General features: G+C 40.8%; 1 protein-coding gene and 1 long non-coding RNA gene across 3 annotated transcripts in view; both read left to right on the top strand.

Moving 5' to 3' along the window:
• Positions 1 to 146: 146 nt before the first annotated feature.
• On the top strand, positions 147 to 4,700 carry LOC137211728 (uncharacterized). The gene is made up of 3 exons (XR_010937193.1): positions 147 to 319; positions 2,974 to 3,074; positions 4,505 to 4,700. It is a non-coding gene; the product is annotated as an uncharacterized lncRNA (long non-coding RNA).
• A 3,748-nt stretch (positions 4,701 to 8,448) lies between these two features.
• HEATR6 (HEAT repeat containing 6) overlaps positions 8,449 to 27,488 on the top strand; it is a 46,599-nt gene continuing 27,559 nt past the window's right edge. The window contains exons 1-11 of one of the 2 annotated variants that reach the window (XM_067716476.1): positions 8,449 to 8,693; positions 10,810 to 10,917; positions 13,108 to 13,248; positions 13,726 to 13,841; positions 14,699 to 14,813; positions 16,281 to 16,382; positions 17,668 to 17,805; positions 19,657 to 19,955; positions 20,745 to 20,922; positions 26,600 to 26,806; positions 27,193 to 27,292. In XM_067716476.1, coding sequence (XP_067572577.1) covers positions 8,475 to 8,693; positions 10,810 to 10,917; positions 13,108 to 13,248; positions 13,726 to 13,841; positions 14,699 to 14,813; positions 16,281 to 16,382; positions 17,668 to 17,805; positions 19,657 to 19,955; positions 20,745 to 20,922; positions 26,600 to 26,806; positions 27,193 to 27,292 — 1,723 coding nt within the window. In that variant the 5' untranslated portion in view covers positions 8,449 to 8,474. The remainder of the gene's footprint in view (positions 8,694 to 10,809; positions 10,918 to 13,107; positions 13,249 to 13,725; positions 13,842 to 14,698; positions 14,814 to 16,280; positions 16,383 to 17,667; positions 17,806 to 19,656; positions 19,956 to 20,744; positions 20,923 to 26,599; positions 26,807 to 27,192; positions 27,293 to 27,488) is intronic. The other variant, XM_067716478.1, reaches the window with a different exon arrangement.

The raw sequence follows: 27,488 nt of genomic DNA, 5'->3' as shown, positions 1-27,488 counted from the left end.
GGTGTTCCCTTGGCTCAGAGACTTGCTTAGGTAACAATGTGGCATAACCCAAAGTATACATGATGTGTGTTCTCCGGACATGTCAGCTTCTGGGCGGGGCTTAGGCTCCCACAGACTCTAGCCCCACCCTTGGCATTTCATCCCAGCTCAGGGGGCAGAAGAGGATAAATTTCAGCTGTTCTCAGCCCTGCTGCATCTTTACCAAAGACCTCCGACAGCAGCATGAATTTGGGAGGCTTCCTCCTCCTTGTGACCCTAGTTGCCCTCAGCTCAGAGGTACAGGAGCTTCAGGCTGCCATGAGACCCTTGAAACTTCTGGGTAAGTCCATGCAGAAGGTGGCCCCGTCCTTTTTTGTATGAGGGAGCCAGAAAGTAAGCCATCGGGGACCAGTGGGTGCAGGGGCAGGAGGGGAAGAAAGGAGAGACGGGAAGATATTCCTGTCAAGGAGCCATTGCAGGGACCCACCTTGACTGTAGAATCTCTCTGCTTCTGCTTTTACTTTCTCCCCTCCTTTCCCCGGGTCACCCCTCCATCTAGACTCTCCAAAAGGGGAGCCTTCTGCACCCTCATCAGCCACCCTCCATCTCCCTGGCGTCTCTCTCTCCACCAGTTTCTTTGTCTCTTGCTGCAAATAAATTGGATCGCCTAGAGAAAACATTTTCTTAAATATGTGAACCATGAATCATCCCAATCTTTTTTTCCTTTTACCACCAACATTCTCAAAGGGGTAACCTTCATTCTCCCCTTTCTTCCCCATAACTCATTCCTTAATCCCTTGAAGACTGACTGTAGTCTCCATTGCTGTCCCCATCGCTCTCCCAGATCTTCTTGACAAATCACTTGACTCTCTTCAGTAGCCAGAGTCTTTAACCTCTGCAGCATCTGACATTGTTTGTCACTCCATCAATCCTCCAACTTTCTTCTCTCTTACATTATCGTCACTATCTTCTTCTCCCTAAATGTCATTGGATTCAACTCTAACTTGTCTCTTCTTTGTTCTCCTTGCACTACATTAAATCGGTTCCCAAATACCATTCATTCTTTGAAATTGTTTCTTACACATGTTCCTTCCTTTCCAACCCCCATTGCCACACTGTATTTCCAGTCCTGATTACTCCATGCTTGGGCCAGTGCAATCGTTTCCTGACAGCTCTCCCTGCCCCTCTCTTCCCTCTTAAGTTTGCTTGCTTGTGGAATCCTGGTCTATTCCATGCTCTCACACCAGATAATCTTCATAAGTAAACAGCCATCACATCCCTCTCTTGACCTACCAAATGAAATCTCAACTTCTCAGATCCGCAAGATCTGCCCTCTGTAACTCTGTCCCCTGCTTACCTTTCTGCCTTAACTTCCAAATGTTCCCTAATACTTATCCAGCCTTCCATTTGCTACTCTTCCGGGTTAAGAGTGAGGAGATGAGTCATATAGGGTACAAAATTTAGGGAGGTGCTCACCCCCAGGATTGCACAAGTGCCTCCTTAAATTTTGTGCCCTGGGTGCCTCATGCACCTCTCCCTAGTCCCACCCTGTTGCATTTTCCCTTTGTGAACTTTGGCTAGTAATTCTTTTCTCTTCTCTACCATCCATCTCAATTCTGCCCTTAAAAGATTTCCATACTTCAAGACTCAGATTTCCTGATTAATTAGAAGTAATGTCCTCTCTTTTCTGAGCTCCTTTAGTCCTTTGGATAAACCTCTCTCAGGGCACATGTCACATATTGCTTTGCTTTTAGTACTTTAAACATAAATCCTATCTCCATTGTTAGACTCTACGCTGCTTGAAGGCAATAACCCGATCTTACATCTTCGTACTTCCTGAATAACTTACCGCTGTGCTTTGTACATAGTAAGAAATCAACAGATGTTAATGAGTGACCAAACTACTGTGAGTGGAGACAAGAAGTCTCCCAATTCTCTTACCATAAACCAACAACGGCTAATAAAAGCATGGAGGGATGGTGTTGATCTTCTCTGAGGTCTGCAGGTACATTGTAGACATCCCACCAGGCCCCCGTCTTACATCCTCAGACATTGCTAATCAATCATAGCACTCTTTCTCTTTGAGCCTGGACAAGGTGTCCCAGCGCTTCTCAACCCAGCATCAGAATAGCCACCTCTATTGATTGGAGTTGACACTGGAGAGTGAACTTCATCCACCTCTGTTGGATCCAAGGGCTTCTTTTTACATATGAGAAAACAAAGGCCCAGAGAGGTGCAGAGACAGAATCAGGTAGAGAATCTCCTGATCACAGCTGAGTAACCAACCCAAGCACAGCACACGTTCGTCCAGAGCTCTGCACGCATTTTGTTAGAAACCCTTGGGGGGGGGTCTTAACTAGCTTCTTGGACCTATTTCATTGGCCCTCGAAGACTAACCTTGAGGCTCTGGGAACATGGGGAGCCTCCACTCAGGTCAGGAGTGACTCCTTGAAATCTGGAGATGTGCTCTTCATGTCAGGGTCAGTTTCACCCTGTGGGATGGCAGAGGGGGCATGGCCTAGGGGCCAGGCGGGTCTGGGTTGGTTCCCACTTCTGTACTGACTAGTAGGAGAGTCACCTCTGTGCACCCCAGCTGCCACTCATAAAATGGGGCCAGTCAGACTCACTGCACAAGGTGACTGCAGGGCACCCTTGCTGCTATTTGGTAAATGTGAGTCTCCCCTTCTCTGCCCCTTTCCCTGCAGAGAGGAGAAGTGAGGACATTGAAGTGGACTTCTTTGCACTTCCCCTCCACAGACACAATTATCCCCTTCTTTAAAGTAGGCCTTACTTTGTTGAGATTGTGTGAATGCATAGTTTTTCACTGAAACATATAAAATGTTAATGAGTGTTATTTTGCAAGTAATCATTTATAAATTATACTATGGATTGAACCAAAAGAAGAAAGTGGAATTGGCTCCTTAATCAAGGGCTGGCCTCTCTAGCACCTGTGGCTATAGCATGGCGGTGTTCAGCTGGTCTGTTCTAACGTAGGCACCTGCGTTGAGCTCTGCAGTGGTGACTGGGACTGTGGTCCAGAGGAGCACTGCGTCAGGAATGGTTGTGGCCACGAATGTGTCTCGGACTAAGGACAGGTAAAAACATCAGGCCCTTCCCTGCTTCCTCAAACCATGTCCAAACCAGGCAGGCGGTATGCTTGGCCCCAATAGGACCTTCCAGAAATGAGTGGGATGGAAGCCAGTCTCTCTGTGGCCTCTTCCTCATCACCCACCCTTCCCAAGAAAAAGAAGCACCTATCACAGGATGGTGGTTTCCAAATCTTTAAAATAATTTCATTATCCGGTATATCCTAGAGAAAGATCAGACTATTTGAGGAAAAAAAAAAGATAAAAATCACCCATAACCCTCCACCCCAAAATGATGTTTGCTTAACACTTTGGTACACATTATAACACATACACACATATATAATATTTATTAAAAAAATGAGATAATTTGGGCTTCTCTGGTGGCGCAGTGGTTGAGAGTCCGCCTGCCGTTGCAGGGGACACGGGTTCGTGCCCGGGTCTGGGAAGATCCCACAAGCTGCGGAGCGGCTGGGCCCGTGAGCCATGGCCGCTGAGCCTGCATGTCCGGAGCCTGTGCTCCGCAACGGGAGAGGCCACAACAGTGTATCGGCAAAAAAAAAAAAAAAAAAAAGAGATCATCTTGTACCTATTTTGATTTCTTGATTATTTCACTTAGAAATAGCTAGTGAGGGAATTTCCTGGCGGTCCAGTCGTTAGGACTCTGAGCTGTCACTAACAAGGGCCCGGGTTCGCGGGTTCGATCCCTGTTTGGGGAGCTAAGATCTCACAAGCTGCACAGTGCGGCCCAGAAAGAAAAAAAAAAGAAATAGTTAGTGAACAACTTTTAATATCAACACTGATGTTTCTATCCCATCATCTTTAATACCCTTCACGTGTGCTTCATATGTGCATGTATGTTCATGCACATATGTTCATACACATGTATGTTCATATACTTACCAACCCCATTAATACACATTTAATATATTTCTTATTTTTTACATCATTAATATGGCTGTAGTGAATACTGAATTGGTATATATGCCCTTATTAACTTCCTTGGAATAAGGTGTATAATTGATGACCAAGGAGTATGCTAATTTTAAGCCTTAGGTGCACATTGCCATATTATACTATAAGAACCCTTTTACTATAAAAATATTTCAGGGGCCTCACATGGTATTTCCTTTATTGTCAATAGCCATTGATTGAAAAAATTGCATAATAGAAAGCTACAAGGATTCAGTTTTGATTATAAATTAAGTTGTACTGAACACAACAGAATCAACACATACTTTAAAAATAACTTGCTTGTGTTCAGAATGTATTATTTTTCCTATCCACCCACAATCCTTGGGGTGCTTACGGCCTTGCTGGTTCCTGGCAGGTTCTTACTGATTCCCAGAACTGGGAACTCTTGCCTCTCAATTGTATTCTGTGGATCCAGGTCCCCCAAACAGCAGGTCTCATGCCTAATTTTTTTGTCCATTTCGCAGATGAAGACATCCTAAGGGCCATCCTTCTCTAATAGTTGTTCATCCCTTCCTGGAGTTCCTGTCTTCAAAGATGTGACTATTTGAAACTCCTTGCCCAGGAAGACAGATGAAAATGGGGGCCCGTGGATGGAGATGACAAGGGATGTGGTGGGGAAGGGAAAATAATTGTTTCTTTTAATAAATCGTCATCATTGGGCTTCCCTGGTGGCGCAGTGGTTGAGAGTCCGCCTGCCGATGCAGGGGACACGGGTTCGTGCCCTGGTCCAGGAAGATTCCACATGCCGCGGAGCGGCTGGGCCCGTGAGCCATGGCCGCTGAGCCTGCACGTCCGGAGCCTGTGCTCCGCAATGGGAGAGGCCACAACAGTGAGAGGCCTTCGAACCACCCCCCCCCAAAAAATCATCATCATTAAAAGTACACATACTACTTAATTTATTTGGTGAGGGGTGATAGGAGGAGGAGGTGGCGGTGGGGGAGAGATGACATTTGTTGGACACTTGCTATGCAACAAGGACTGTGTTATACGCCCCACAAGTATCATCTAATTTATCCTTACAACGACCTTGTGACAATGCTTCTTCTCACTACCATTTTACCTATGAGGACACTGAAGTTCGAAGAAATTAAGTAATTTGTTCAAAGTCACATAGCAGGTAAGTGTCAGGGCCTTAACTATACTTCCATGTCACATTCTAAGGCCTATAAGTTATATCAATAGCATAGTGGTTAGGAGATCCAACTTTGAATTTCAAACCCAGGTCCACCACACAACTGTGTGGCCTTCAGCAAGTGTCCTAACCTTTCTGTGTTTCAGTTTCCTGATCTATATAACAGGATCTATTAGGTTGGCCAAAAACGAACTTTTTGGCCAACCCAATACTTCATAGAGCTGCAAAGGTAGAAACAGTTAGTTCGTGTAAAGTGCTTGGAATAGTGCCTGACACGTGGGAAACATTAAGTAAATGTTGACTAAATTATTATTATTATCAAATTGATAGGCTAATGACTCTTAGTCCTAATTTTCTAAGACTCTAGAACAGAACACAAGGCTAATCCTCCTTCCTGGCCTCTCACAGTTCATCCGGATACTGAAAGCCAGCCCCTCTCTCCTGTTTTCTCCGTTATGAAATGTGGGAGGTTAAAATAGACTTGAAATTTCTTGTCTATGTGTTTCACAGTCACAGACCTAAGATTCAACTGGCCCAGGTTGTAGACTGATGTTGACTAATTTACTGCCTTCATTGCCGCTGACAAACCATTTAAACTGTTTAAATTTTTTCTCTTTCAACCATTTAAACTTTCTTTGGCTATAAAAAGGGAGAAATAATAATATCTACCTCATTTGGATCCTAAGGTTAATAGAACTTTACAGTTTACAGAACATTTGATTTTCATACCAACCAACAGATGGCAAATAGGGGGCTCTGATAATAATAGTAACTTCATTTATTCTGTCAACAGGTATTGTGGGTTGCCTGTCATATCCTAGCTGCTGTGCTAGCACTGGGGATACAGTAGTGAACCAGACAGATGTTATCTGTGCCTTCACAAAGCTCACATTCTATAAAAAGAAACAGGTAACAAACAAGTAAACAAATAAAGAAGATAACTACACATTATGGTCAATGTTCTGAAGGAAATAAGGATGTGAATTAGAAATGGGGGGGGATGTAAAGTAAAGCCTACCTTAGTTAGGATGATCTAGACCCTAATGAGGCAATAAAAGCGAAGTCTTAACAGGGTTCCAAAACATGAAAGAAATGAAATTCCAGAGTGAGGCTCCAGATCCCCTTATGCAGAATTTATAAAAGGAAATATCTGTGAACTTACTTAGCACCCTTTGAAGCCCCTCAGTCACTGTAAGGTTATAAAAATACTGAGAGTGAGGAAAGGTAAGGATGTGTGAGGAGATTTTCTTGGGAGGGCATTTGCCAAACGGTGATTTTTCACAGTTTGGAGGTTAATGTCCAAATACAAGCCAATGCCGGGGGCCTTCAAAGGCCTCTATGAGAGCTTGATATATGTTTCCTTCAGCTGGTGATCACCAGAGAGTAGACATGTTCATTTCCTTGGAGAAACCACACTGCCATCCACAAGGGTATACTCCATCAGAACTCAACAGACTGGTATAGTTCACAATCTCTGAGTCATTTCAGTCTTGAATAACACTAAGTGTGGGTCATCCACATTTCAACCTAAGATTAGCCACACCAAACCTAGGTCCTTTCCACAGTTTCTTTCATGCCACCTTCACTGTGGTGATGACCAGGTCTCAAGTCCTTCTAGCCCAGTGTGTTGGACAACTCTTATGCACTGCTTCAAATACTCTTGGCCTTATAGTCTTATCCTAATCATTGCTATAGGAACCAGTTTATCTCCTGCATCTACTACATGTCAGCACAAGCTAACATGTCAGACTCCTACCCTAGTAGCCCACACCTCTCACTTTTGCCTCAGGACTTCTTTGTCCATGCAACAAGAGACTCCTGAAGGAACCACCACACACTGATACATGCTCAACTCAGAAGCACTGGAGAATTAATGCTTGGTGGAGCAACACCTGACAACAGAGGTCAAAGGCTGGCAGATATATGCTCCCCCCTTCCACTCCTCAGGACAGGTGTTCTGAGAGCATTCCGTAAGGCTTCTCAAAAAGTCCCGAGGACTGAGCAATCATTCACCCCTTGCAATGGGCAACTGGATAGCACATAGTTTTGTTGATTCCCCTTTCTTTCCTGTTCATTCCTGAGTAAATCACTCACATATCAACCTCACCTGAGGCTCTGCTTTAGGAGAATTCAAACTAAAACATCAGTGACTAGAGACTTCCTTGGCTGTCCGGTGGTTAAGACTCTGCCCTTCCAATGCAGGGGGCACAGTTTGATCCCTGGTCGGGGAACTAAGAGTCCACATGCTGCACAGTGTGGCCACAGGGAAAAAAAAAAAAAATCAGTGACTAGTTCTCAGCTACTGATCTTCTCTGAGCAAATGTTTGAGTATCACAAATACACATACATATGTATACACCCATCCAAGAAGAAATAATATACAAACATAATGAAATTTAAATGCAAAATAAAATAAGTATTTCTCCCCCAAAATCCCAAAGTTTTCAGAGAACTAGCTCTTCTAAAGCGTATCACCAATTTTCATTGCTAAACATAAGTATTTTATTCACAGGATAAAATATGTACATTTGGGTTACTTCAAGGGTTTCCCTAAGAGTTATGGGTGAGAATTTGCTTTATATTTGCATAACTCAAACGTCCTAGAGATGGTTTTCCCAGTCTGCCCCAATGTAAATTTCAAGCCTTCACTTCTGGTGTGACTGAAAACTGTTCACAGCTTTTTAAATGGCTATTTTCCTTTCCGGCTTCTTGCTTTTAAGGTTTCAGGAGATCTTGGGGTGTCCAATCTCAACCATGTCACCCTTAGGCAGGATATATTTTACATGGTTCAGTTTGAACTCCCAAATTACTTCTGTGTGGTTAGGTGCTTTAAGATCTTCAGGATTCACGGCCAGCTGCAAAGTATACTGGGGAACACAGTTTTTATTTAGGGTGGTTTTGTGTCTAGGGAAAAAATTAGGGGCTCCAATATGATGTAAGAAGAGAAGGATGTCGAACTAGCAGTTTCTGCCACTCCCCTCCACAGCGACCTTCCTGCAACCCCAGACTGAATCTGAAACGCTTAGTACTAAACAGGAATGTCAGCCCTGCCCAGTAACAAACTCTCTGGGAGGACAAACAGAGTCCCCACTTTTCGTCAGGGCTCAAGGAGAGGTGGGAGGCGAAAAAGTCTCCCACATAATTTCTCATATACATTCACAGGGTACTAGTCCGATGATCCGTTCTGTATTCTCAGAACCCCTCCCACCTCGGGTTCTGGTTTGAAACAGGCATTTCCGGAATTGACGCGCGGAAGCGGGGAATACCCCGGAAGTATTTCCCTGTGGTCCTACGTAGGAAAGATGGCGGCGGCGCAAGTAGCGGGTTCTTTGACGAGCGGGCCGGCGAAAGAGGCGCAGGGGGAGCCACCCCTCGAGCAGGGCCGTGGGTTCCGCTGCTTGTCAGCCAGGCTCTGCGCCCTGCGACCGGATGACAGCAGCTCCAGCCGCACCGAGCTCCACCTGCTCTTCGACCAGCTCATCTCCGAGAACTACAGCGAGGGCAGCGGCGTGGCCCCGGAGGTAGGCCCGCTGGCCCCGGCCCCACCCTTCAGGGACCTTAGCTGGTGGCTCCCGCCCGCCTCTCTAGCCTTTTCGCACCCCCACTTCGCAGTGCTTAGTTGCAGGCTCGTTTGCTCCCTCCGTCCGTGGCACATTTTCCGCCCTCCCTTTCTGGAAGAACTGTGCCGTGCCTGGCAAACTAGCTTCTTTCAAAACCCAGCTTGATGACTTCTGCTCTGATAACATTGCAGGTGTCATTTCTGGTGCCACCTTCCCGTCCCTCCGCTCCCCGCATTCAGAGCACTTTGTGTATAAAATTCCTTACTACCACGTACTGTACTGTACCGTACACGGTTCTAGGGATCTTAGAACGTGGGTATTATTAGGTCTATTTTACTGATAAACATACTGAGGCTCACAAAAAAGGTCCAGTGTCATATTGCTGGCAAAAGGCAGAGCTAGAATTGGAACTAAAGTGTCTCAAAGTCCCAGCCATTTTCTGTTCCTCCATGCTAGCTCCGCACTCTCTGAAGTACTTCGGCTCTGAGCAATAGTATTCACACACATCAGGCCTTGGATGCTACTGAATTCCCTGAGCTCTTGACCCAGTCTTACCACTGTTGTCTGGTGCTCACAGGCATCTCAAACTTGACAGTTCTTAAAAATTAGTTCATTGTCTCCATACACCCACCACATCCTCACTCCGTCCCATCCCCCAACACACACAAACATGGAGTCTGCCCAGTCACACAGAGCAAAGGTGCAGACACTGGTTCTTCACCTTTCCTTCCTCCCAGATCCTATCCAATCTGGATTCTTAAGAATCTATGTCAGAAATGTTTCTCAGTTCACCGCCCCCCCCCCATTCCCATTGCCAAAGCCTTAGGCCCTCAGGCAAGATGATTCTCCTGGATTGTTCCACTGGTCTCCTCTAACTTATTATTTCCAGCTCTTCTCCAAACCATTCTTTGCTCTCCTGCCAGAGTGACCTTTTCTTTAGTGGAAAAGAATCTCATTAGAAAAGTAAAACTCTGATTTGGGAGGATCTCCAATACATATTGGTAACTGGGCAAAGCAAGTTACAGTATGAGACCAATATAGGGTGGGGAGGGCTTGAACATAAATGTACATTTATAGATGCAAAGAGTTCAAAACAATGTATGGGAGAGTTTACAACAAAATAGTAGTTTGCGTCACTAGGGAGCAGAGTGGAATTAAGGGAGGAGTCGGGGACTTTTGCTTTATTTATATAATTTGTGACTTTCCAGTCTTATGTCCCATCACTCCTGCTTCTGTGCCCTGTGTGCAGTCATTTTAAAACTTGCTGTTCCTCAAGCACATACTGGTGTTCCACACCTATTCCTGTTCCAAGCCTGCCCACTCCATTCCCTTTGCTTGCTGTGTCTTTCGGTGCCTTGTCTGTCTGGCAGAGTTTTACTCATCCTTCAGGTCATTCCAGATTCTGCTTAAAAATCACCTCCACAAGACCTCCCTAATTACTGTATTCCTGCAGAATTTGTACTGAATTCTTTCAGGACCTAATTCACTTTAATTATTTGTGAATAGTATTTCTGTCTCTTTCACTAGATTGTGAGCTCTTTGAGATTCAGGAATATGTCTGTTCATGTTTGGAGCCCAAAGACCTGGCACACTACGTGACACAGAGAAGGTGCTCAGAGCCTTTTAATTCAATAAACATCAATAGGTGAATGAATAGTGTGATTTGCAAATAGGTAAAAAGAATTCCTAATTTTACATGAAATTTGTACAAGTGTCATTTCTGATTTTCCCAGTGACATTGCAAATTTGGTTTGCTTACCCTTTGGTATTTTTAATTTCAGTGTGTGCGTTTATATGCTGGAATCCTTTCTTTGGTTATTTAATTGTACTGTCTCTGCATATGTAGAGATTCTGGAGTCTTTAGCCTGAGAAAAATCATATTGATTCTTTTCCTTTTTTAGCACATGCTATTTTTATGCTGTCATCCTACTCTCTGCCTCATATTTCATCTTTCCCCATTTTGAGTGTGAACGTTCACTTTTATTTTCTCATTTGGCTGTGTTGGGGGCGGGTCTTCTCTTGGCTAACAGGTATAGCACCTTTTCATTGTCTGTTTTTTTTTTTTTTTTTTTGGTAGGACGTCAGTACTCTTCTTGTCCAAGCTTGCCAACTGGTGCCTCTTAATCAGAATCATCTTGTCAGCAAATTGTCTCAGCTTATCCACCATTTACTTAACACACTACAGGTAATCATATAGGTAACTTTAGAATTCAGATCATGAATTTTGAGAATAAGTAAGTACCTTTGAGATACTACATCTGTGATAGGTATGATAGGCTGGTCTTTTCAGAAGCTGTGCAAATGTGAGAAGCAAATGCCTTACTAAGAATTATATTAAAACAAATACAACTCTGACCAAAAAAAAGATTCTACAGATTTGTCCATCAGAGGTATTCCTATCAATTTGGTTCGGGAAACCAATATCATTCAAGCCCCCAGGTCTTAGAATTTTTCAGGAAAGATATATTTGACTAAGACATATCTATGAATAAATTGAAATATCCTCTACCCCTTTCCTACCAGTATTTTTTCCCCTCTCCCAAAGCTACCATTTTTGTCATCTACTTTTGGTCTTCATAGAACATAAGAAGTAGCTCAGGGGCAAGGTGACCTAGATAATAAGATGCCTGTTATTTATGTCAAGGTCTGTACTGAAGCTCCCCTCTCTTCAGAATGTTTTCCAACTTGCTAAATAAATCTGGTGTCTTTTTTTAGGAACAGTTCAAAATTTGAGGCTGTTACTATAAGCTACCACATGAGTATGTGAATGTAGTTAGCACAAAACTTATCAATTAGCATTATGTAATCTAAGATGCTTCTGGCTGCAAGAAACAGAAGAGCCAAGCCAGAATAGCTAAATAATTTTTTTAAAATTATCTTACATCACAGGCCCCAGGGGATGCAGCTTTAGGGGCACTTAATAATTAAGAGGCTTTCTGGCATCTTTCCATTCTGCCGTCCTCAGTGGATGGGTTATCCTCAGCTAGCAACTCTCACACTTAAAATCCAGGCATCCCATGGAAAATAAATAACACCCAGCAGAAGCAAAAGAACTATTTATTTTTTGTCTCTTTTATTTAAGAATGAGGAGACTTGCCTCACAGACTCTCCAGCAGTCTCTTCCCTGATATCAGGCTGGAGAGACTTAGGTCATACGAGAACCCCTCTACAGCAGTCTGATCAGGGGAATGGTATTACCATGAATGGCTTAAACAAGGGATTTCAACCTTGACTGCCCATTAGAATCACCTGGAGGACCTGTGCTCCCTAGATGGTTACAATATGCAGCTCAGCCCTTATGTCAGGGTGTCTTATCCTTGGCACTGTTGATATTTTGGATTGGATAAATCTGTGCTATGAGGGGGTTTTCCTGTGCATTGGAAGATGTTTAACAGCATCCTGGCCTCTACCCACTAGATGCCAGTAGCATCTCTCCAATTTGAACAATCAAAAATGTCTACAGACATTACCGAGTGTTCCCTGGGGGACAAAATTGCCACTGGTGGAAAACCACTGTCTTAGCAGAATTGGGGTTTACCTTCAGGTCTCGTGTGGGGAAGGTAGACACCCAAATAAGATCAGTATCCTGCCAGCAAGAAAAGAACGGCTCAATATGCTGGAGGTAACCAGGGTAACAGTGGGTAACCAGGTAACAGTGTATGCTGCATGTGACTTGCTAAATGAAATAAGGCTCTTTTCAAGTTTAGAATTTTTCAAACTGATGTGGTGGCTTCTGAATGTTTGCTGTTCTCAGCGGTAACATCTTTTTAACACTGGCAGTTGGAAAAGTTCCTAATCACCCATGGCACCCACAGCCCTTAACCAGGTTTCTAACGTTTGGTGGCAGTTTATTTCAGTTGTCCATGAATTGGTACTTGGATTAGCCTACTTTATCGCAATAAAATTATAAACTCCTTAAGGACAGGAATATGCCAGCTCTTTCTGTTATATTCCCCACATCATGGCAGAGACATAGTAGCTATTCAGCAGACATATTTTAGTCACAGAGTATTTGTTGAGCATTTACTAGGCAACATAGTTGAATTAAAAGTTTTCAGCGGATTGAGTCTTACATATCTGTGTATTTACAGCTGCCGGTGTCTGGTTAGTTCAAGGAAAAGTTACAAGGACTTTGCCAGGTTATACTTTGAGTGGAGGGAGTAAAGGGGAAGAAGTGAGCAAGGCCTTGGGGCAGGGAGGGGGTCCTCTCGATAAGACTTTCAAGGTCTTTAAAGCTGATCTTTTTGACACGAAAAAGATGGATACATGTGCGCTCTCTGTTTCTTAAACAGCTTGATTCAAGTGAGCATTCATGTCTGAAAAGGATTAAATATCTTTCTAGAAGTTAGATCATAATTTTTTCCCCTCTTGATAGGTGATTGTTGATGAACAGAACCTGGATTTCCTGTTGGCATATACTATTTCTGCTATTCAGCAGTGCAGTTCCTGGACACACATGCAGATTCTCCAAGCCTTGGCAGCCCTGGTTTACTGCAATGGCTCCAAGTGTCAAAAGGTAGTTTAAACTGCATTCTGTCTTTCCTTTGAAAGGTTGGGAGCACAGGCTCTAAACCAGCAAGCCTGTGTTCAGGTTTCTGTCCTGCCATTAATTAGATGTGTAACGTTGAGTAACCTTCCTCAGTCACTCTGAGCCTCATTTTCTCACGTGTAAAATAGTTCCTCTGAGGGTGAAGTCTCACTTGTAAAGTGCTTGGCACTTGGTAAATATTAATCATTATTATGATTATCATTACCCTTCAGCTATGCAGCCAAGACGAAAGAGCTTCAGCAACAGCCTAGGCTGGGAGTGCTGATCCTTACTGATGCTTTTTGGGCATATTTTTGCATGCCTGTCTGAAGGATTTACCTAGCAGCTAGTGTTTTGGTACCTAAATTCCCTTTAGTTAAAAAAAAGAAGAAAGAAATCTATTTAAAAAGTAATGTTTTCCTAGAAGCTTTTCTTCGGCCAACATTGGCTGTGGTGTTGTTTCAGTACCTCCCAGACTTGCTTGGCAAGAGCGGACTCTTGATGAAGCTGAGTGACTTGGCTCAGTCGGACCCTGAAGTTAGGAGAGCTGCAGTGCATTGTATGGCAAACTTATGTCTCAGGTATGTGGAGTCAGTCAGATTTCCCAGGTGTAATAAGATAGGGCCTCTCATGGGCCCTTTGTAGGTGGTTCAGTCTGTCTGAAGCCAGAGCCAACTTAGAAAAATAACCTACTTTGCATTTCCCATGCTCTTTGCTAGTGACATCATCTTATGTTGTTTATTTTTAATTTTAATGTTGCTTATGAAGAAAGCTTATGAAGAAGTGAAGGACTAGGACCTTAGACTAGGACTTTATTTCTAAAATATGGTAAAAGTGATATATGTGCAATATGTTGAGGTTTTGTTTTCTGTTGGTATAAATTCTAACCATATTAAGTCTTCGAGAAGGATATATTCATATTAATTTAAGCTTTGGTGAGATATATCTGTCAAGGCCAATTTCCTTTAAGAAAACAGAACCAATCCCAACTGCCCAATTCTAAATTCATGCAATAGAAAATGAGTGGCACAAGCTTGAACTGATGCGTAATATCTTATCTCTACATTGCAGTGTTGTCCAGTGGCTAGGAAGGCAGCTTCAGCTGTGTGATTCTAGCTTGACTACCTGTCTGCATTATTTCTCTCTCAGAACTGAAAAGCATAATGAAAAAGATTTTGCTTTCTGTGTACTTGTTTCACTATAGACTTCTGTAACTTTTCCCTGTGGAAACCGTTCTTCTTCCTATTCGTTCCAGCCTTGTGCTGGTCCACAGCAGTAGTTAATTAACCGGAGTGCACAATCTTCTATGATACAGGTTCATTCAAGGGTATATTCTAACTCCATTAGTCAGTATTGCTGTTACTTTTAATTCTTATTCTTTGCAAGCCCCATTTCAAAGGCGACTGAGTTGGAGTTGCTTTTTCTGTGTGTGTTTTAGTGTGCCAGGACAGCCGTACTTGGAGGAGCCCTACCAAAATATCTGCTTCCAAGCTTTCTTGACCACTTTACAGTCTCCAAAATCATCTGATATGGATGATATCACGTTTTGCATGGTAGGTGAGACTACTACTAATCCTGTGACTGTTACAGATGTGTTTACAAGCAGCAGTAGAACAAAAGCTGCTATTAAAGAGTTTAATTTTGTTGCTGTATTAGTTTTGTCTAGAGATATAGGCATAAGGGGATGTTTATAACCTAAAAAGGCTGAACCCATATCTTTCAGGTTTAAATTACAAGAAATTATTTTTGTTTGTTGTGTTTTGCCTTGTTTTTTTGTTTGTTTTGCAATTCTAGGTTCTTAAACTATTTTTACCCTCCTGACTATAAAAGTGGAAATAAAAAATTTCTGACTAGTGACTGTCTTTTAGATGGAATGGAAAGGAGTGGATTTCAACAATATCTGCAGTATTTTATTTCTTTTTTTAAAAACCTGATGCAAATATGACAGTTTATTAACATGATTTAAATTCAAAGTGACACATTTCAAAAATTACAAATCAAAGATGGCGAAAGTTTCTTATAGTCCCCAGCTTAGACAGAGCCACTGGGAACAATTTGTTCTACATGCCCCCAGATTTTTTTTGTATATAAATGAGCATATTTATAATTTTTAAGTGGGATCATATTTAATATGCTGTTTTGCAGCTCTCTCTCCTTTTTAAACTTAATATATCTTGGACATCTTTTCAATCAATACCTGTTGATGTACTTCATGCTTTCTAACTGCTGTAGCTGGGAGACCTTGGCAATTTACTTAACTTCTTGAGCCTACATGTTCCTCATCTCTGAAATGGGAGAAATGTTATAACCACCTTGTAGAGGTCTTATGAGGTGTATATGAACTGTTCATAAAAGCACTTAAATATGCTTGGAAAAGTGCTTGCTATTATTGTTAAGTTTCATATGTAGCAGAGGGTTAGCTTCTTAAATATCATAATTGATGGAAAATTAAAGTTTTTTTCAGTGATTGCACTATTTCAAACAAGGCTGCAGTTCACATCCTTTCCATGTAGGGAGTATTTTTTAAGGACAGAATCCTAGAAATGACATTACTGGCCAAAAAATTAATCTTGATCAGAATTGCCCTCTAGAAACCTGTCCCCACATACATTTCTTTGCTTTTAAGAGCTGCTGTGAAAAGAGCTGCTTTGGTTACTGCATGATAGGGATTTCCTGTTTCCAGTCTCTGCTGCCACATTTTTATTCCTATCGTACTCTTCTCACTAAACATCTCTTCTTTTTTTTTTCTTGCTCACGATTAGTACGTGCGGGTTTATAAACATGTATGAAAAGACCACTCATTCAAGAGAAGCACTCCATTCTTCTAGAAAATAATTAGTAGTAGCTCATCAGCTTTCTTCTCTGGATCCTCATCTCTGCTCTTTTTTTTCCCCTCCCCTGTCTAAAGTTTTTTTCATCATCTAAAGACTTCTTTCTCCATCCTACGTGGTGCTAGAAAGTTGGTCCCTGGACAACCAAATTTCATTTACCTTTTAACTTGGTCTCCTTTTTCCCTCTAGTTGTTACAAAATGCATTAAAAGGTATACAGTCTCTTCTAAATGGTGGGAAGATGAAACTGACACAGACTGATGAACTTGGAGCTCTTCTGGCTGTGCTAAAGGTAAGGCATTGCCCGTTTAAACCCCAGGTCTTCATGTGGTTAGTGTCTTTCCTGTTTACACCCCAGACATAAGGACCAGTTTACATCATTACTCCAAGGCTAGCTTTAGGGTATTATATTTTAAGAGAGAAGAATAAAATGTTCATATTTAAACATATTTAAAATTAAGAACTGGGACTTCCCTGGTGGCACAGTGGTTAAGAATCCGCCTGCCAACACAGGGGACACGGGTTCAAGCCCTGGTCCAGGAAGATTCCAGATGCCGTGGAGCAACTAAGCCCGTGTACCATGACTACTGAGCCTGCGCTCTGGAGCCTGCAAGCCACAACTACTGAAGCCCGCGCGCCTGGAGCCTGTGCTCCGCAACAAGAGAAGCCACCGCAGTAAGAAGCCTGTGCACTGCAACAAAGAGTAGCCCCCGCTTGCCACAACTAGAGAAAAGCCCGTGTGCAGCAATGAAGACCCAGTGCAGCCAAAAATAAATTAATTAATTAAAAATAAATAAAATTAAGAACTGAAAAGACTAAATCTTGCTTTAGTAAATTTATGAAAATTCTAAAATTTTATTGGGAATAGATTATGAGGTATGATCTGTAGATTATTTAATTTTAGATTATGTTGAATCTGTTTGGACTTGAAAGAGGAACCAGTGCTTCTCCTTGGCTTTAGCTCCCATGTAGTAGGCAGACCAATCAAGATGTGTATCATTAGGCTGCCATCCTTTGGCTTCTGAGCCTGCCAGTCAGTGGGAGAGTCAGATCAACCTCTCTGGGGATCCAGCTGTCTTCAGTTCAGCCAAGAAATAGTAAGAAACTTTGTGGTGGCCTTAGATCAAAGCCATGTACGATAACTTAGCTTTATCATGACTAAAACTTTAATTCTTTTCCTGTACCATCTCCCCTACTCCCTAGTAGATAATAGAGAGCTAGATTTGGACATGGATATGCTAAATAAAATGATAGATTGGTTAAAAAAATTATCGATAAAATATTGGACAAAACTGATTGGGTAAATTTTTTAAATTAGTAAATAAAAGTGGTAAGTAAATAAACTAGAATCTAAAGTTTAACCTGATCTGGCCAAACCAGATCCCTCTGGTCTAGATGAAATTAAACTCTCCTTTAAGCTCTAAACCTTCAGGGTATCTATTTTCTTTCTCATTTCAGTTTCCTTAATAAAGCTTTTAAACATTAATCTATTCATCTGTGATTCAGAACATGGTGAATAATTCTGTTTTATGATTTGTTGTATGTGTGTTTGTGTGTTCCTTAACCATCATTATTAGAAAACCATGTTCCATGGACTCCCTGGACTAAACATAGAGATGCCCACGGTGTTGTACCCCACTCCACTTCCTCAGTATGATGGACGACCACCCATCAAACCGCAGCAGACAGAATCCAGCACTTCTCGACCAGCTGTGGTACATTTGCATATATTTAGATTTAAGTTGTGAATTGTTTTTAATTGCTTGCTATGTGTGTTTTCTATGATTTGCATCACTGCTGTGCCAAAGGCTCACCTTGAATTTGATTTCAAGTTAGGGTTTTTAGCATAGTAAATTTAAATTATCAGACTGCTAAAACTACCAGTTAGAACATCTTATACTTCTAAGCAGTCTAGGCAATGTAACAGCTATAAAAATGGGCATTCACTTTATACCCATAGCCAAGCATCCGCATCCCTCAAATGCTTAACACCACAGGTCAACAGACTTTTTCTCCAACAGGCTAGCTGGTAAATATTATAGGTCTCTGTTGCCACTGCCAAATTTCCCAGTCTTTCCAGATAGCTGCCATCTCCCTCCTGTTTCTGTTGGAGAACCTAAAGCATACAGATATACGGCTGAGGTGTTACACCTAGAAATGTAATACCTGATTAAAATGCTTATAATTAGAAATTCTTTCACTCATTCACTTAATCAACATTTACTGAGCATCTGTTATATCCCAGACATTGTGCTAAGCATTAGGAACATAGATTGTGGTTTTAGGAATTTGGGGGAGAAAGCAAAGGTGGATAAATAAACAACTACATTGCAGCATTATGATTTCTTTCAACAGAATATTCACGGGGTATTCTAGGAGCACATTCAGGGCAACCAATAGAGGAGTAAGGGGGTGCTTTTTAAAAGATATAGTGGCTAACCTGAGCCTCAAGAATGAGTATAGAGAAGGAAGGAAGGAGAATGTTTTATTCAAAGGGAACAACAGGTACACAGTCTTAGGGAATGCGAGTTGAACAAGGGGCTAGAGTGTCAGGTGTGTGGAGGGGAAGGTGGGACAAGTATGTAGCAGAGGCCAAATCATAAGGGTCATATACAGTGTGCTGAGGAGTTTGGGTTTTTATCTTATAGGTGGTGGAAATGAAGCATCTGATACAGGGGAGTGATATGATCAGATTGGCATTTCAGAGAAATCACTGTGATAGCAAGTAAAAGGGTGTGAGTCTGGAGCCACGTTAATAACTCAAGGTAGAAGTCATGAGGACCTTCTCTCCTAAAGGCTAGGGACCTTGAGAATGCAGAGGAGAGCACAGATTCCAAAGATCTTTGGATGTCTGAAAGAAGGAAGTAGCAGAAGAGAAAGAACCTGGCTTTTACTTTAAGTTTTTTGTTTTTTGTTTTTCATTTTTTTGGCTGCGCTGCACGGCCTGCAGGATCTTAGTTCCCCGATCAGGGATCGAACCCGTGCCCCCTGTATTGGAAGTGTGGTGTCTGAACCACCAGGAAAGTCCCAGGCTTTTACTTTATATCTACAAAGCCCCAGTGCTCTAAAACCTGGATTGTATGTAGAGGAGTAACATCCCTCCTATGCATCTAGAGTGGTGCTAGCTGCGTATCCTGTTTGGGAGAACTGAGAAAATAGTCACTCAGGTCATTTTCTGTAGACCTTGATCTCTTGCAGAACCTTTGTTGAGAAGGCTGAATGCTTTCACAACCGTTCAAGGAAGGTGGCGTTAGTCTGTACTTAAACAGATGAGGAAAGGCAAGCTCAGCGAGGCTAAATGATTTGCCCAGGATCACAGATACAGAATTTAAACCCAGGTCACAAGGTTTGCTCTGTCCCATGTATTTCCTACCTTGTTTCTTTTGGTCCAGTAAGTTGTACATAAACACTTAGCATAGTGCCTGACATATGGAGTATTAAGTGCCGCTTTTTTCTCTTCTCCTCTTCTTTATCCGTACTACGTGTTGGAGACATATTTAGTAATTATCAAATGAGAAGTTACCAATAGCTATCATATATATGTTTTCATTTGCTCCTAAAATCAGAATAAAAGGAAAAAATCAAAAGTAAAAGCGAAGAAAATCCAGCAAGGAGAGGAGGAGGAGGAAGAATCCAGTGGTGAAAGAGAAGTAGCCCCAGTCACTGGCTCAGGCAGACTGAACCCGCATAAAGGGGACACTCAGTGCCCCTCCTCCCTGGGTGTTTCGAGTTTGCCATTAGCTGGAAGTGGAGCTGCAGGAAAAGACCAAGTCTCCTCATCCTTCAGTTCTTCCAGTTGGAAGAGAGTCAGCAGTAGTGAGTCAGACTATTCTGATGCTGAAGGAGGCATGCAGAGTAAAGTGAGGTAGTAGTATTTTGTTATATTTTTATGCCTTATATTCTAAGTTGTGTGTATAAGTTTCTAACCTTGCTTAAAAGTCTGACTGCCGCATGTGATTTAACTTGGAAGAGTCTCATTTACGTGGGACTTTGTATTACTATGCATTTTGCATTGTTCTCTTATCTGTCTTTGTACATGTGGTTCCTCTGCCTGGGTTATTCTTTCTTTCATGTTTTTTGCCTTTTGCCTTGTTAACCACTACCCATCTTCAGTATGAGCTCAGCAATCATATACTCTGAGAAGCCTTTTCTGACCCCTTATTCCGGCTTAGGTACCCCTCCTATGTGACTGTTTGACTTATCTCTGATTACTGTGTTGTAGTCTCTTTAACTGTATGTCTCTGCCTTTAATAAGCTTGTCAAGGGCAGGGGCTTAGTTTATGTCTGCCAGCCTCAGCACAGTGCCTGGCACATACGTAAGGATTCTCAGTACATATCTGTTGGATGAATGGATACTCTGCAGTATCTCATATTTAATACTGATTTCCTAATATCAAAATGTTGCCATCTTATTCTCTATCTAGTTGTGTTTTTTTAATTGTTGACTTTATTAACTTGTTAGATAAACAAATTGCTTTAACATGTTTTGATCACATTTTGAAATAATTTTTAAAATGTTGGCATCTTTCAGATTTATTTAGACTGTTGAATTTCCCACTGTATCATTTGAGTTGGCTGGAATAAATAGCATTTCATGCTTATGTTTTTAAAAACAATTAAAAGGCTTTTTTCTTCCTTCTTTTGGTTATTAAAGGTCTTACCAAGCCAAAGTTCGCCAAGGAGCATTAGCCTGTTTTCTTTCTACTATAAAATCAATAGAAAAAAAAGTTCTTTATGGCTACTGGTCAGCCTTTGTTCCTGATACACCTGAGCTTGGAAGCCCACAGTCTGTGTCCTTGATGACTCTTACATTAAAAGATCCTTCTCCAAAGGTAAGAGCATTTAAATTCTAAGGGTTATAACTAGGAAGAAAATCTTTACAAGTCTTTGTTGTTTTCTCTGCCCCATCTGATCTTACTGCCCCATCTGATCTTATGTGAACAAGGCTTTTATTAATACAGACCCAAGTCCTGACTTGAGAACCACTAAATGGGCAGGAGGATAGGAAATGGGCTTATGTGAATATCAGGTAGAGGGAGATCACACTGAGCTCACCTCCTGCCCCAGGGCTTGCTTGAAGCATGAGCACACTGAGTTATTGTTTCAGTGTCCTCTGAGCTGCGCTGAAGCAGCTGTGCTTCTCTCTCTTTTATGAAAATGTTGATTGCCATGGTGTTTATAATAGAAAGAAGTTAAAAATGGCTTTAATACTCACTGGAATATCATGGTATATAATGGTTATGAAAGATGTATAAGGCTTAGGGAAATGCTGATGATGCTTTATGAAAGTATAGGATATAGAATTATATGATCCCAACAGTGTTTTTTTTTCCTTCAACTTTTCCATATTTTTCAAATCACATGTAATAAATAGTAATACATATTTTTATGAGAAAAACTTATTTTTAGAAAAGAAGGAAAAGTAACTTGGCAGTCATGGATAGCTACAGCAAGGTAACTATGGCTGATCAAATATTTACCTCTTCTTGGATATGTTAGCTATTTTCCAGAAGTTAGCTTTTTACCCAAATAAGGAAACCAGTGTGGTGTTTAGATTCCTCTTACAACAATGAACATTAAAAAGTCATGCTACAGGGCTTCCCTGGTGGCGCAGTGGTTGAGAGTCCGCCTGCTGATGCAGGGGACACGGGTTCATGCCCTGGTCTGGGAAGATCCCACATGCCGCGGAGCGGCTGGGTCCGTGAGCCATGGCTGCTGAGCCTGTGCGTCCGGAGACTGTGCTCCGCAATGGGAGAGGCCACAACAGTGAGAGGCCCGCGTAACGCAAAAAAACAAAAAAAAAAAACCAAAACAAACAAACAAGTCATGCTACATGGCATCTGGTATCCTCAGGTAATTAACCTACCCTCTCAAAATGAAAGTTTTAGTTAGGCCAATAGTATTATTTTCTGTTTTTAAGATTTTTCCCTTAAAAATGAGGAGGACTAGCAATCCATCATACATTGAAACTCCCTTTGATCATCTCCTTGAGTAGCTAATTACTATATAAGAAAACTTCTAAATGACCCTTCAACGCTCTTACAGGGTGAAGAAAAATAAACTAGCCTCAATTATGCACACACAAAAATGCCTTGTACGGTATTTCAAATACCCAATATACTAAATAGTTAAACCAGTAGAAATTTTTCAGATTGACTGAATCATCGGCAAATGAGAACCTGAAAAATGGTGGTGGCAAATAAATAAATAATGAGGCCATTCTAGTAATTGGAAGGAAAACTGCTATGAGGGTTGGAAAAAAAAAAAAATATATATATTTATGTTTTTGAAGACCCTCCAGCTGAGGGGAGCTGCCGTAAGTAGCCAAGGAGATGGAGATGAAAGTAGATTGAAATAACTTTCATGATGTTTATATCTTTGTATTTTTCGAACATTTACATTTGAATTGCCATGAGAAATTTTACTTACTGCAAAGTGGTCCTCCTTGATTTGTGTACTTCTTACATATGTTCTTGCTGTTTAATTTCAATAATGCAAGAGACGTGATGAGTGAAAAAAAATATACAACTCCCTTCTGGAGAAGTCCTAGGTCTAGCACGAAAGCCACACAAAGGTCCTGGAGAAAGGGAAGACCAGTCATCATTCGTACACAGTTTTTTAAAAAGATCAAAGTAATGATTAAAATTCATGAGTTCAGTGTAATGGCAAGCGAAATGAATATACTCAGATTTTTTAGCAGATACTAGGTTTAGAAGGGTGTAAATAAGGGTCATGATAATTGTCCACAACAGGTCTTGGAGTGCACCACTGCAAACTGTCCGTAGTGTAATTAATTGTGAACCAAGACCCATGTTAGAAAAAAGTGTTTTGGTAGATGATGTCAGTGAGAGAGTCTTTTTAGAAAGACTTCTAGAAAGTTACGTGCAAAAATTAAAAGTACTAGTTCATGGACTTCCCTGACAGTCCAGTGGTTAAGACCCTGTGCTTCAGCTGCAGGGGGCGTGGGTTCAATCCCTGGTCGGGGAACTAAGATCCCACATGCCGCCAAAATGGCCAAAAAAAAAGTACTAGTTCATGTCATTGGAATAGAACAGCATTCTGGGTTGATCAGAGCTAGGTTAAAAGGCGCAGCCATGTGTAAAAGCTGAGTGGTCATCTCAGGTGCTTATTGAGTATAGAGTTGGATAGTATAGACTGAAGTTTGTATTAGCCAGGATGAAACATGACAAGACAAAAATAATGTCTCTTCTCCTTGAAGTACACAGTGATGATGGTTTTGAGTTCATGGCAGCTCCGATATGACCTATGGTAGATTCAATTGGAAGCACAGTTGTCACTGATATACTGAGAAATTTTCCAGAGAGAAATGGACAGAAGGAAACATGATTGGACTACTCCATTCAGAACACCAACAATGACAGGGATTACTTTCAGGAAACTGGAATGTAAGATGCTAGAATGGTTCATTGAGAAGGAGAAAACTTAGAAATTTCCTCTAGGATTTGGCAGTGTGATGGTACTTGGGAAATTGTCACATGTTTACATGCTGGAAATGTGCTTCAGAAAGCACATCCTATGTTTTCAGGCAAGATAGAGCAATCAGTATAATAATACGACTAATTAAAATAATACTAATGCTACTAGTAACAATATGACTAATCTAAGAATTTCTTCTATATGATTTCCTCAGGTGTTACAAAAGTAGATTATGTATGTATATCAACAAGACGTGACCTAAGGGACAAACTGTAGGGCATACCTTCTTCTTGGTACCTTTAGAATTATCCTGATTTTCAAATTCCATGATGATTATTTATTTCTCTTTTAAAGAGCTATGAAATGTGGAAACAAATCAAAATCTAGATAATAGATATCATAACTAGGAAAGAGAATAAAGAGTTGAAACTTTTAACTGTCACGGAATGGTAGGTAATCAGGTTTCCTCTTTTATGGTCAATTAAGAACAGGTGACCTTTGCTTGGAGGTCTCTAAGTCTAGAGACCTTGACACAGTATGCACATGCCTCCACCTAAAAGGCATCCAACTTTGGGGGTGTGCTCAAATGAAATTAACCCTGAACATATGTGAAGGATAATCAGGACTTGGACAAAGCCAAAGACAAGCACAGCCAGGTGCCCTGCATTGAAACCTCAGTGGTAGCCATTCCCAGCAGTGACGACTTCATCACTCTCCCAGAAATATGCTGAGACTGAACATACATAAAAAAGGAAAAAATAAGGATTGACTGAGCTACCTCAGCAAAAATTTCTACTATATCCTTAAATAGCAAAAAAGGAAAAGTGCTTTCTTGTTTCATTACCTTTGAACAAGCCTTCGTGCCCAAGGAGGTAAAACTACCCTCTAGTGAAACTGAGTGCACTGATGTTTATAAGATTAAAAAGGCTTTCATCTACCAATGTAAATATTCAGACAATAAAAACTTAACAAAATGAGCTGTCTGGAGAGCTGCACCTCTTATGGTTTGCTTGTACATCAGTACTGTCTGCTGGAAGTGCTGATTAGAATGGTAAACAGTATTAAATATTGATATAAAAATAAATGAAGCAGAACTTGAACCTGATTCAGTGTCATGAATAGCATTTTTATAACAACAGAGGTATATTAAACAGTGTTTAAAGGAAATAAATCAGCACTATGAGAAGTAAAATTCGATATTCCATATAGATTTTATACCTCGATAGTAGAAAATGACTAATTTCAGTGACATTCTTTTGTTTTCATCTGTGATAGTCATGAATGCTTTTTCCCACTTTAGGTACCAAAGTTAATTGCACTGAAAAATTTTTACTTTTGAATATTAGTTCATTTCTTTCTACAACTTGGATTTTAATTTTATTTGGTTTGTGAGCTGTTGAAATTGTAATTTTTAATTATGTTCTAAAGAAATGGAGGTTTAGCATAACATCCGCCTTTTTTGGTTAAGACCAGCCAGCAGTCTAATCAGAGGTTGACAGACTATGGCTTGTGGGCCCAGTCTGGCCAACTACCAGTTTTTGTATGACCTATGATCTAAGAATGGTTTTTATGCTTTCAAAACATTTTTTTAATCAAAAGAATAATATTTTGTGACATGTAAAATTTATATGAAATTCAGATTTCACTGTCCATAAGTAAAATTTTATTTGAACACAGTCACATTTATTTCTTTGTACAGTGTCTGTGCTCCCATAGCAGAGTTGAGTGGTCGCAACAAAGACTCTGTGGCCTGCGAAGTCTAGACCATAAAATTTGTGCTACTGGCGCTTTATGGAAAAGGGTTGCTAGCACCTCATCTGAGTTCTTGGACCAGCTGACTTGTGCACGAGCTCTCTCTCTGTCTCTTTGTCTCTCTGACACACACTTTCCTAATACATTGTCAACTTCCTGCCTTCCTTAAGTGATTATGCTTAATTCCAAAGACTCATACTACTACACTACAAATTTGTTCTCAAAGCAATAAATCTTTAGTTTTTTGTTTATAATTCCATTCTACGAAAAGCATGCAGAAATGATTTATTTCTTGGTAATTTGGAGATAACAGTTGAAGATTTTCTGGAAAACCTTTTCACACCAAACTCAGATATGCTTCATTGAGTAAATACTTAGATTAGATCCTAGAATTATAATGTTGATTCCTTGCTTTTTAAATATCTGACTGAAAGGTTTAATTGACATTTTGGGGTGAGCTGGCCAAAGAGGGTATAGTATTATTTCATATTAGTAGTCCTGCATTTATCACGTACATTCCATTTTGGTTAAATTGGCTTTTTTTTCCTTTCTTTTTTCTTTTCTGAGTTTTAATACTGCAAAATCATCAGAATACTAATTACAAGTAATCTTTTAACCTTATAAAGAAAATCTTAATGCAGTGGCACTATTCCTGATAGATACAGCAGTCCATTGATAAAGGTGCACATGTTTTCCTTTCTATCCATAAAGTTATATTTAATAGTATTCCTTTGAGTATCAAAGATTTTATTGCAGATTTTATTTTCTGTACCTAAGAATGTTTCTGAAAGTTGGGTCACTAATGGTGCCTGCCAAGCTGAGTATGGACAAAGTTTCTAGTATCCTATGTAATTAATATTGAGCACTCATGGATGCTTTAGGTTGGAACGTAAAGCAGAAGGTCCTCGGGGGCTTTGATATGAAACAGACCCTAGATGCGTGTAGTTTTTCCTGCCCACAGGCGGTTTGCTTTTCTCTTTTCATTTGGCTTTATGCTTTAATAAACTAGGCTTCTCATCTTTAAGTTATTTTCATGCTTGTGACATCAGGTTTTTATACTGTGGTGCAGCTTAGGCTTATTCCTTACAGTAGGAAACCCTAACAGCCATGTGATTTGAGGCTCTGTTGGTTTTTTGAAGTGTGGGGCTGGGGCGGCGCGCAGGTGGCTTAGTTCACGGCTGCTCTTAGGGCCTGATGGATAATCACATTGCCCTCTAATTAAAGGGATCCTAAATACTTTGAAAATGAAAAACATATATATAGGAAGAAGGGGATTCGACTCCTGATTTCTAACTGATGTGCATCATCCTGAAATTTCAGACGCGTGCCTGTGCTCTGCAAGTTTTATCTGCCATCTTGGAAGGCTCAAAGCAGTTTCTTTCTGTTGCTGAAGATACCAGTGACCACAGAAGGGCTTTCACTCCCTTTTCAGTAATGATTGCTTCTAGCATTAAAGAGTTGCACAGATGTCTTTTGTTAGCTTTGGTGGCTGAATCATCCTCACAGACCCTTACTCAGATAATTAAGGTAAATGTGCCAAGTTATCGGTGAGTTAACAGAGGCAGTTTCTTTCTTTTTGGATAATGTTTATATTGCCCAAAAGTGAATTGACAAGAATATAACTAAGTAGTAATTTTATTAAAGATATCCTGTTTGGAAGTCTGTTCCTACTTGTCTGATCATACCTACAATCTCTGTATGTACACCTAAATGTTTTACTAAAAATACTGCTTTATCTTTAGTATTAAGTTGGACCAATGAGAATACAAGTGCTATTCCCCCTGAAAAAAAAAAAACAAAAGGACTAATTTTTAAATAAGTATGAAGACTTTTTAAATTAAAGGCTCTAAAATTTTGTCTCTATGCTGTGACTATATCAGGCCCACTGATGAGCTCTTCTTTGTGTTTTGCAGTGCCTTGCAAACTTAGTATCAAATTCACCTTATAACCGTCTGAAACTCAGCTTGCTGACCAAAGTCTGGAACCAGATAAAGCCTTATATCCGCCACAAAGGTTGGTGGTAGTTTGAAACTGATTGCTTCTTTATATCAACCAGATCTAGATTATTAGTTTTTAAAAAATAGAGCATTTTTATAGCTCTAAGATATCTCTGCTTATTCTCCTCAAATTTGGGGGGGGAATCAACTATTGCTAGAACCCCACTTTTGACCTCTAAAGCCCCAGTGGACACCACTGGAAAGAAGTGACC

The sequence above is a fragment of the Pseudorca crassidens genome, chromosome 19, assembly GCF_039906515.1.
Source record: "Pseudorca crassidens isolate mPseCra1 chromosome 19, mPseCra1.hap1, whole genome shotgun sequence".
Taxonomy (NCBI): Eukaryota; Metazoa; Chordata; class Mammalia; order Artiodactyla; family Delphinidae; genus Pseudorca; species Pseudorca crassidens.
This window is presented reverse-complemented; position numbering and strand designations above follow the sequence as displayed.